At 34.2% G+C, this 12,191-nt stretch overlaps 1 protein-coding gene across 1 annotated transcript; it reads right to left on the bottom strand.

Annotated features, from left to right (window-relative positions):
• Positions 1–1,196: 1,196 nt before the first annotated feature.
• Positions 1,197–2,135, bottom strand: LOC123251647 (olfactory receptor 4S1). The gene has a single exon (XM_044680953.1). The coding sequence runs from the start codon at positions 2,124–2,126 to the stop codon at positions 1,197–1,199; it is 930 nt and encodes a 309-aa protein (XP_044536888.1). The 5' UTR covers positions 2,127–2,135.
• Between the last annotated feature and the right edge of the window lie 10,056 nt (positions 2,136–12,191).

The raw sequence follows: 12,191 nt of genomic DNA, 5'->3' as shown, positions 1-12,191 counted from the left end.
CTTAGGCTTTGAAATAAGAAAAGGAAAACTAAAAGTTTTTCTTAACTCAGGCTCACTTAAACCTCATCCTGTTAATGACTTCAGAGTATGAGATCATATGGAAAAAAGTAAAAGGGGAAAGAGTGAGGGATGGAAACATAGGGGAAATGGTTAAAGAAAATAATAGTAATCATCATAAGCAACCATAATAAGCTAGCATTAATAGTAATAATAGCTAGCATTAATATACTATGTATATTTTTTATCCTTATAATAACCTTGTGAGTTAAATAGTAATTATTATTTCTACTTTACAATTGAAGAAACTGAGACAGAGAGAGGTTAAGAAAATTGTCTTTAGTAATACTGTTGGAAAGTGCCTGTGATGATATTCAAAATAATGTCATCCCAACTTCTAATACAGAACTGTAATCATTACACCATCTCAAAAGCTTCTTCAAAAAAATAAATAGAAAATCTTGGAAAATATGACAGAGCAGTTGGCTAAAGTCCTGTTTAGAAAGTAAAAACAGTGTCTCTCAAAAAAGAAACATGGATTTGGGATGTAGGCCCTGAACAATAACCCTAGTACAAATATCAATAATATGGAAATAGGTCGTGATCAATGACATATGGAAAACTCAGTGGAATTGCATGTTGGCAATGGGAGATGGGTGGAAGGAGGGGGGGAAAGAATATGAATCATATAACCATGGAAAAATGCCTTAAGTAATCAATAAAATTAAATTTTAAAAATAAAGAAATGTTTATCACACTAAACCAGCTCACTTCAACCAGGTAGAGCCATCTCTTTAATTGTTATATGCATTGTATTTAAGTTCTATATATTCTCTTGTGAGGTAAATGGAGTAGATATTACTCAATAGGAATAAGGGGGCATAAGTTTTAGATCTATCTTTCTTACTAAATTATTCTGCTGAAGCTAAGCAAGTCATTTAACCTGCATTTTAAATTCCTCATCCACCTAAGCTTTTATGAGTTTCTCAGGAGGAAATTAATAGATTCTAAAAAAGCTTCTAAATATATTACATTTAATCCTAATGTGAGGAAATGTGATCAACAACCACTTTATCTTCATGAGTCCATTTATCAGGCTAGAAAAAAGGCTCTCTTGGAATTTCCATTAGTCACGGTAAGAAATATTTACTTTCTCTCATTTCTGAATTTTGCCAGAACTGAGTAAATCACATATCAATTCATTTCTTTCCACATGCCAATTTTATGCTCCATAGTTTCCTCATGGCATTTTTTACTTCATTATTTCTCAGGGTATATATCAGAGGGTTGAGCAATGGCGGCATCACAATGTTGAACAAAATAACAAGTTTGTCAGCTGCCAGTGTAGTAGAGGGGCGGATATACATGAACATGGGAGGCACAAGGACCAAGAGGACAGTGATGATGTGGGAGACACAGGTAGAGAGAGCCTTGCGCCTCCCCTCTGATGACTGACTCCTCAGGTTCAACAGGATTATGATATATGAGATGATAAGGACAATAAAGGATATAAGTGAGATCATCCCACCGTTGGCTACAACAATCAGCCCCACCACATAAGTGTCAGCACATGCAAGCTTCAGAAGTGGGTGGACATCACAGAAAAAGTGGTCTATCTCATTTGGACCACAGAAAGGCAGCTGGACAGTGAGGAGGGTTTGCAGAATGGAGTGAAGGAAGCCAGCTACCCAAGAAGCCCCAGCCAGCAAACTACATTTCTGTCGGTCCATAATAGTTGTATAATGCAGAGGTTTACAGATGGCAACATAACGGTCATAGGCCATAGCAGTGAGGAGGAAGATCTCAGTTCCACCAAAGAAATGGGCAGAAAAGAGTTGAGTCATGCAGCCATTGAAGGAGATGGTCTTTCTCTCTACAAAAGTGTCAGCAATCATCTTTGGAGTGGTGGCTGATGGGTAGCACATGTCTGCAAAGGACAAGTGGCTGAGGAAGAAATACATGGGGGCAGTGAGGGTCTTGCTGGCTTTTATAGTGATTATCACTACCAGGTTACCCAGGATAGTGAGCACATGGATGATAGAGAAAACTACAAAGCAGGCATGCTGCATCTCCCGACTTTGGAAGAGACCAAATAAAACGAACTCTGTCACGTTGTTTTGATTTTCCATTGATTGAGAAGACACCTAATACAGAGACTCAGGGCACTGGTGATTTATACCTGTAATTATATGAAATATAAAGAATAAAATTAGAGAGAGCTACCAAACTTTTTCCCCAGTCTTGGTCATGTCAGAATTTGATAAGTTTCAAATGGAATACATAAAGAGATAATATCATCCTATCCATTTACAATCTATAAAACATCAACAACAGTTGATTCATACACCATATATACACATATCTCCATATTTACATATCAATAGCATATATAAAGGGAGGTTGTGCATGTGTGTATATATGTATATATTTGTGAAATACTATTATATTGTATATAAAATATATTTTTCTGTTTGCCATATGTGTCATACACATAAATCTCTATAATTTCTAATACATTATCTCTTCCATACATATATAAAATAGGTGTCTGGTATATATATATATATATTTGCATATATATATGCATGCATATATATAAAATAGGAGTTATATAGAGCTATTGGAATGTATTCACTAGAGAGGGATGGGAAACTTTCATCCTAAAGATTTAAAATCAACACTTTGAACAACTGAAAAAAAAGGGAGCCTAAAAGATGTGAATACCTCAGCAGATATGCAGTCCACCTATATTGCCATTGACCACGAAAACTTTCAATATAGCATCCACAGGTGCAACTTTAAGTTATTTTGGATGTTAAAATTAAAAATAAAAAAGGTAGAGAGAATATATTCATTTTGCATGCCTTACCCAAAAAAGAAAAGGGAAAAAATGTAGTCCCTATAGCTTCAGACATAATAAAACACGGAACTACCTAATTTGTTAGCCATTTCTATACTAAATAAAATCCAAACTTCTCTTTATAAAGTTCCACATTTTCATTTTTACATAAAATCTCTTAAGATTATCCTTTTCATTTTTGTTTCATATTTTATTTACAAGTTTATTATTTTGTGCTTCTTAATTTCTAAATATGACATTTATTTTTTAATTGCTTGTAAATAAAAGATCATGCATAGTATGAATTGAGGATTTTATAAGTAGCAACCAAGGATAGAGAAGTTAAAAGGCTTCAATTATCTTATATCAGCCCAATGGATTCAAAAAACTTTTAATGCAATATTACTATATAATCTTTAATCAACCCCAAGTTCCCATATCATTAATGTTAGATCAACAACTATACCTTACCTGAAAATACAAAAGATCACATTTATTGTGTGATATGTAATATCTTAAGACTATGAATTCTTGTATGATTCCTTGAATTCAGGTAAAAGTTCTCTTATTGATATGTCAGCAAACTCTAATTTTAGGGGAAATAGAATACCTGACGCAGGATGTATTGTTGAGAAACAACAATAGAAAGTGCAGTAAGTTTTAGAGTAAATAACCTGACAATATGACAACCATTAAAACAAATTGAATTAGAAGATATTCTCTGCTTTTGTTCTGGTTGGTTGTTTGCTTGTTTTTGTTTTTGTTTTTAAATGTTACATCAGTGATTTTATTTTTTCTTAATCTACTTTATTTTTTGAAGTCTTTTTTTAATATTTTATTTTTTAGAAAAATTTTCCATGGTTCCATGATTCATGTTTTTACTTTCCCCTTCATCTCCCCTATTCCCCCCATAGTCAACACACATTTCCACTTACATCAGTGATTTTAAACTCAACCAGAAAAGCAGGTTTCTAATATAAAATAAAGATTCCTTCAAGACTGCATATTGACTTAATTTTTAAATTTTAATATTGTCTATATTTTACTGTATTTTATTTATTGCTAAATATTTCCCAACTTCATGTTAATCTAATTCAGGCATATCTGATGTGTTGTAAATTTTGGATTTGACACCTCTGTGTTATAATGCTATAGTAAATGTTCTATTTGAAGCTAATCCAAAAGGCTACAAATATGCAATAAACTGTTAATTCATTTACCATACAAACCTTTTTAATATGCAGAATTATTTTAAGTAAGTTTTGGTAATTTTGGATATGCATTTTTATTTACTAAAATTTAAATGATTTTGGGAGGGGTAAAATTTTTAATAGCATACATTGTTCCAAGTTGTACAAAATTATAAAGGTCTTCAATCCATGATTTTGATACACATTTTGTTAAACAATATTGAGAGAATCATCCACTTTACAGGAAAAAAAAAGCTCCAAGGTTATCTGTTCATGACTTTTCTCAGTGGCCACATCACCTTGAGTCTGCCAGGGCAGTGGAATGAGCACAATTATTTAAAAAACAACACAAAACAGACTATTTTCTTTGCTCAGACTAGACTTAATTAGGCTTATGATCCCCTGATATTCTTATGCTCTTTTGTTATATTCTAAATAGAAAAGTATAATCAAATAGCATATAAAACTTATGGCAAATTATGCTAATCATATATCTAGTAGATAAAACCATACTAACTCCTATTCAGATCATAATGAAATATATTGTCTATTTAAAAAGAAATTGTACCCTGACTACTTGCCACCTCATGTTATTTTCCCAAAATATTGCTATTGCTCATCAAAGTACTAGAAATCAAGTCACACCACACACTCAAAAGGTTGTTCATTAAGATATTTGGCTATTCTTTTCTTATATGTTTTTCATACTACCTGCATACCTTCTCTTGGAATTGTACGTTTATACAAGTCATGCATCACTGTGTCTCATTGATACTAAGGAAAAAGAAACATACTGACTATGTCCATAACATCTAAATTCTCTAACTCTATATTATGTGACAACGGAAGTCTCAGATAGGACCTTAGTCATTGCAGCCTCAATTCTTCATCTGTAAAATGATGTGAAGGAGTAAATGGGAGACTATTCCACTATTTTTGCCAAGAAAATTCCAAATAAGGTCATGGAGAGTTGGGCATGACTGAAAAAAGACTGAGCAACAAAGTTCCATGGAGGGAAGTCCCTGTATAACTGGGAAGAAAAAAATTAATACATTCCAGAATGTGGACAATTTTATGATGCAATTTGTATTTCTTAAGCCATTGCTGTTTTGTGGTTTCCCCTGGTATTCCCTAATTTGACATTACTTTGTGATATTTTTCAGAGTCAGGGCTTACTTTTCCTTTCTCCTTATAAAGTTAGATCTGTCAAACTGGGAGAAAATGAAGTAAGACTCCATAAAAATGTAGGATTTAGATGAAGGACTAAAACCTTTTAGTGTAGAGAAGACTGAATTTGTATTTAGGTTCAAATCAAGAACCTGTTATTAATAACTTTATGATCTTCACTCCTTTTATGATTGAGCTTTCTCATCTGAAATATGGTGGGTTGGATTGAATGATCTCATCTCTACAATTTCTTTTGGTTCTCAATCCTATAATGCCATTAGTTTTACTCAGAAAAGTTAAACCCAATCCAAGTGATGTGGGATTTTAGCTGAATCTTAACAACATAATCTTGGGATCCTGGGATCTTAGACTATTCTACTCACTTCAGCTATTGCCAAGAAGCAATTATTTTCCTCTCCAGGGATGTCTCTCCAGGATAGTTAAACAATTCTTTTTTTAATGCAATGGTTCCCAAAAGGAAAGTGAAATGTTTTGATGACGATGCTAGATCACTGAACAAATCATTTCATATTATTACATAATAGACATGAAGAAAAAGTGTGGATGAACTTGTGAAATGAATACCTACTATACAAATATATCAGCAATATTAAGCACATAGAATGTCAACTCTTGGGGGCCAGGGATTGTTTCATTTTTTAATTTCTCTCTTCAAAGGGTAATAAATATTTTTCTATGTAATTTGCACTACATAAATATTTGTTAAATGATTAATTATTGGATTTGTTATTCAATTTGTAAATACTTAATAGAAAATAACATTGAGAAATAAATGAACTAATATTTTTTCATGAAAAATAATTCCTTATAAAAAGTTTTTTTTATTAAAATGTCTGCATAACCTTTGAGAGTAAATATGGGATGAATGACCCTGGTCAAATTACTTAGCCTTGGAGTAACCGACATAAGTCTCTGTGTCTAAGAGACTTGCCTAAGGCTATAAGTTGCATAAAAGGTGAAGATATATTTTGTTAGAGAAAATTCTTCTATGAGAACTCACTATACTCATAAAATTACATTTCAACCCTCTTCCATATCTTGTCTTCAATCGCTCTCTTGTATCAGCATAAAATCTTTATAGAGTCAATATATATATATATATATATATGTGAAATATATGTATAGATTAGAAATATATGTAGCCACAATCATATAGATTTGTGTTAAATAGAGAAGAAAGGCTTTTTTTTCCCTCCATTTTTCCTGTTTTGGAGATGTCTTTGAATAAGATTTCATGAACTGACAAATAATAATCCTAATTTGGAAAAATACTAAAGTAAAAATAATATTATTAACATCAATAATAATAACATGTTTATATAGCTCCTACCATATGGCAGCACTATGCTAAGTAATTTAAAAACATTGTCTCCTTTGATCCTCATATCAAGATTGGAAGATAGATACTATTATCCCCATTTTACAGTTGAGAAAACTGAGTCAAAGGTTAAATGACTTTCCCAGAGTCAAACAGTTAACAAATGTCTGAGGCTAGATTCAAAATATTCAACTGCTCCATAAATAACTTACTAGATTCAAAAAGAAAAAGGAATCCATCATATTACACATTGGTTCTTCAAGGACCCTCTAATAAGTATATTTATTTGTCTGATACCAAACCAAAAAACAAAATTAATTTTTAAAAAATCATAAAGAGGGCAAGAAATAAGGGCATATCAGATTAATATTGCAAAATAATGTATTCTATTTTATTATGTTCATAGGAAAGTTCCTTCAGATCTCAAGTAGAGTCTTTGATTAAGGCTTCACACACAGTACAAACTAGGTAGTCATATGGTTTGTAAGCTAGTATTAAATTAGAAGCATAAAATTAGAAATAAAGGGTTAGATGGATAAAAGAATGATATTTGATTGAGGCAATGTATGGTAGATAATCTACTAACATCGAGTCAAGATAATATTTGTTTAAAACTTGTCTCACATATCTGGTTGTTAGGTGACTGGACAAATCACCCTCCTTCTGGGATTCAATTTCCTTGTATGTAAAATGAGTAAGGATTTGATGACCTCAAAGTTCTTTTTCAGTTCTAAATCTATGATCTTATGTGTTCATATGTCTCTTGGCTCCAATACTAGTGCTGCTGGAATTTCATCACTTTGTCTATTTCATATTCAAGTAAACAACTCATGCAGTCAATTCAGGAACTTCCTAAAACACCACATTAGACACTCATTCTTCATTTAATCCATTCTCTATGTTCATCAACTACCAAACAAGGGACTTCCCCATTGGAGGAAAAAATTACTGAATGTGATAGCTGGAAGGGACCATATAGGTTTGGGAGATAATGTAGCCAAGATTACAAGTAAATTAACTTGCTCCTTATGCAATATAATAAGGCACATCTTCTTGCATTCATATCTCACTAATAAGGGATAGATAATCCCCTGATGAGATCATCTATCAAACACAAAAAGAATAAACAGAAAACTTGGGCATTTTGGACAACATAGTAAATTATTATCTCAGGTGAAAACAACAGCAACAACAACTCACGTTTGATGCATTCATAAGTGGAAAAGTGGAATTTTAGATAATGCACAAGAGCCCTTTCATCTGATGACCTTGTACAAAAGAACAAGATAGCATAGCACTTTTAGGAGTTAGATTTCTTCATTGGTTGCCAGATAAAATCATATCATCTTCAGATAATGGTTCCAGATAGACTCAGATCTCCTGATGACTTTCCTGGGTAAGTCCTCAGCTGTAGTAAGGACAGAAGGTTTGCGCTGCAACAAAGTCAGAAAACGTTGGCATTGGTCTTTTAGATGTAAAGAGCATTTCATTGAGACACTTAGAAATGTCTGTCTTCTCTTGATCAGCATCAGGTCTTTAACTCTTCTGCCATGGAAGCTGAATCATATTCACTTAATTAAGAGATTTGATAATGAGACCCTAGGGTGTTATATCCTAATTTAAAGAAATGCACTATGGCTCCAATTGTTTCCACATAGTACATCAGTGGAATAGACAAAGTAAACTTGGGAACCACTAGAGATATTTCATTTTGCTTGGAATTTTTTGAGATAGGCATAGCATAAACTTCTTTGCTGAAAGAGGGAAGGTCAAATTGTCTATTAAATGATTCATCCATCCATCTATTCACTCAGATAAATGATTCAAAAAATTATTAACTACTAAATATGAGAAATGTACAGTTTCCAAATTTTGAAATACAAAGATAAAGAGGGGAAAACTGAACTTTAAAGATAAATGTATTTATGAAAAATTGTAGTACACTTGTAAGTGTAGTCTGTATTATTTTTATTTTCTACATTGCTTTCCCTAGACTAGACAATCAATAAAACAATAAACAAAAAATATGATTTTTCACATTTGCCAATTTCAGTTATATACATTTTCACACTGAAGATTTAACAAGTAAACCTGCTAGAGCTGGGTCCAACACACTCCTGGAAGTAAGGAACACATTCTACCCTCATAAAACTGGAATTAGGCATCATTTAATGAGTACTAATTCCATGTAAAACTGTGGTGTATGTTGCCTAATTTAAAAAAATAGTGATGTATCTCTATCAAGGTGAATTCAAACTTTGAATTCATTTTCTATCATTTAGGAACCATCTTCACTCTATCTCTTTTACCAGTGTATTAGGGTGGTATAGAGGGGATGGGACCAGATGGTTAGGATAGTTAAAATTGGGCCAGTATTAGAATGTTAACTGTAGTTTGGCAAGGCCAACAGAAGCCAATTCAAAGTCTGATCTGAGACTAACACACACAAACCACATAGTAACAAGGAAGTTTTGTTTATTCTAAGGGGAAAGGATACGTGGGAATTAGAATAACTCTAATGCTAATGTCAACTAAATAAAATTTCCCAGATCTAATTTGTTCCCTCACAAGAAGTCTTCAAAGAGTTTGAACTACACTAATCCTCACCTCTCTGTCCTAAAGAAATCCCAGTCCCTGTTCTATGTAAATCTGTACTAACCCCTCCCCCCCCTTAGGTGGCATTAGAGGTAGTGGTCTATGGTAGTTTGGCAGGGCCCAGGGATAGGTCCTGGATCCAAAAGGAACCCAGACCTGATCTTACAGATGGCTATATGTTCAGCATCACCAGGAAACACAGCAGGCAAAAGCAAGGTAACAGGCAGGATGGGGAATCAGGTTGAATCAGCCACTAAGGAACAGTAGGTAACTTCTCCAGCAACCTCCAGAGAGATAGCTAAATCCTCAATTAACTGTCTGACCCCCACTTTCACAATGTAAAATCTTTATCCTCCTGCAACTCTCCCTTGCAGACCAAACTCACATGCTATAATCTCTCTTACTTATAACATCAGTCATGATGAATAAACTTTGCAATATGTTCTCTGTCCAAAGTACAATGACAAGAGAATCATGGCCTCTTAGGAAAAACAAAGGCCAGGAAATCAAGACACCTGGGTTCTACTCTCAGTTACTTTAGTAATTAGCTATTTTCATTTGGGCAGGTCATTTCTATCTCCAGGACCAAGTTTCATTAGGAAACACAGTCTTTATAGTGCTCTAAGTTTCAGAAATCCCTTTATATAATAATTTGTTTGATCTTCACAATAGCCCAGAGAAATTGATATCATTATATTTGTTATGGCCATTTTATAGATAAAGAAACTGATACTGTTCAGACATTAAACACACTTACCATTATCTAACAGTAAGGAAATGTTAAAAAAAAGTCAACATTTTCCTAACTCTGAGTCCCGTCTAATCTATTATATTATGTTCTTTCTATAGGTCTAATGACTTATTATTTCAGACCCTTCTGTGTCTACCATTGTGTTCTTTTATCTGTTCTACTCCTAACAGTAACTCATGATTGTATAAACCAGCTAGCTAAAGGTAAGGGTAAAGAAGAGTGGTAAGGGCAAGACAATGGGTGTTAAATGACTTGCCTAGGATCACACATGTAGGGAATGTCAGAGGCCAGATTTGAACTTAGGACCTCCCATCCCTAGTCTGGCCCCCAATCCACTGAGATACCCAGATGCCTTCTTTAACATTTCTAATAAATGGATAATATAAGGTTGGTTCCTCTGGAGGACACAAAAAGTTAATAATTTCCCCAGGCTATGTGAAAAGATATGATCAAGAAAGATTTCTACATAATTTTGTATTAAAGACATCTATAAATGACACATCACTTGAAATCATTTAGGACACTCTTTTGATAAAAAAGATAAATTATTCAGTGGTCAAAGTATAAGCAAAATGCTTCTGTTGTTAATTGGTCAGCTATATCTAATTCTTGATAAATCTATCTCCATCCTCCACTATCTTCCAAAATTTATCCAAGTTCATATTCACAACTTCATGACACTATCTCTCCATTTTATCCTCTGCTGTCCCCTTTTCTTGTTTCACTTCCCCAAAACAAGGGTCTTTCCCAATGAGACCTATTACCTCATTACGGACCAAAGTATTTACACTTCATCTTCAGTATTTTGCCTTGCAGGGAATCATCTGGGCTAATTTCTTTAAGTATTGACTGATCTGAATTAATTGTCATTGAAGGGATTCTCAGAAATCTTCTCTAGCACCACAATTTGAAATTGTCAATTCTGAGGCTCTCAGCTTTCCTTTTAATCCAATTCTTATAGACAGACACTGCTGCTAGTAAAAAACATAGCTTTGACTATATGAAGTTTGTTGACAAAATGACACCTCTGCTTTTTATTTTAGTATCCTGTCCATATTTTCTATAGCTTTCATTGAAAAGAACAAGAATATTTTAATTGTTTATCTTTGAGTTTGTGAGTTTTGAAAATATTGTGTCTGGGGACTGTATCCCCCAGCATTCTTTGCTGTATTAAAGAGAATTGTATGCTGAAATACAGCATGCCCCAGGGTTCCCTCCCCTCTACTTCTGGCCATGGAATTGGTCTATATAATGACCAAGCCTGTGCCAAGGAGGGGCTTTGGAATCAGATTTGATTCTGGGTTTGAGTTGTAAGAATTAAAATTTAGTTATTATAGCTATATATTAAAAATATGTGGCCGCCAGGAATCAACAATTCAGGTTGATTCCGTAATTAAATCAGACCCAAGTCAGCATCGGGTTGAGGAGTTTATTTACAATCAGGAAGGTAAAGTAGGGATAAAGAGAAGAGGGAGGTTAGAAGTCTAAATAAATGAAGCTGTAAGCCACAAGGCCCAACAGCCAGATAGGCAGAGTTTAGAATTGGCCCAGCTAGGCCAAGGAAGCCAGCCTAACTTACCCACTTGACAATACAGAGTGTAAGCTGTCTGTGGTCTCAGGAGATGCTTCTTCCTTCAGTTCCAGAGGGCAACTGCCCCCACAGGAAGTTCACTCACTTACTTAAAGAGATCGTGTCTTCCATCACTTCCTGTGGTCCACCTCTAATTCAAATGGACAAATGGCAGTTTCTACATTGATTTGGACTGCCCAAAGGGCAGTCCCTTATTCTTGATTTGCTACTTATTGTCACGTGTGGATAACTCGTCTCCCCTCCCCACTAAGGGAGGTGGGAGTGACATCATTAGCACGCCTGGGTTGAGTAGATTTTTGACTATTAATGGGATCTGGCTAATTCTATTTACACAATCCCCCCTGATGATCATTGGGTGCCTAGTCACCCCAAGTGATCATGTTACACAAACATCTTCTACCACAAAGGTCCTTCTAACTACAATAGTTAGAGATAAGAGGGAAATGGAAAAGAGAGAAAGCAAAACCAATGTTTTGCTAAGCGCGTTGACAAGAAACCAATTGGGGGCAGTCCCCAATCGGCGCATCATGTACAATTAAAGTAGCTGTTCAAAACCCATCAGTCCATTCATTAGTACCCAAAGTTCGTTCTGGATCACTTGATGCAACAAAACCCCATCAGTTCAATCAATTGCAACCCAAAGTTCATTCTGGATCTCTTGATTAAACGTAGGTTCTTCAGGAATCTCTCTGCAAACAGTTCATTCTCTGGATTAAGGAATC

Source organism: Gracilinanus agilis, chromosome 6 (assembly GCF_016433145.1).
Source record: "Gracilinanus agilis isolate LMUSP501 chromosome 6, AgileGrace, whole genome shotgun sequence".
In the NCBI taxonomy this organism is placed as follows: domain Eukaryota; kingdom Metazoa; phylum Chordata; class Mammalia; order Didelphimorphia; family Didelphidae; genus Gracilinanus; species Gracilinanus agilis.
Note: the sequence above shows the minus strand (reverse complement) of the source record. Positions and strands in the feature narration are given on the sequence as shown.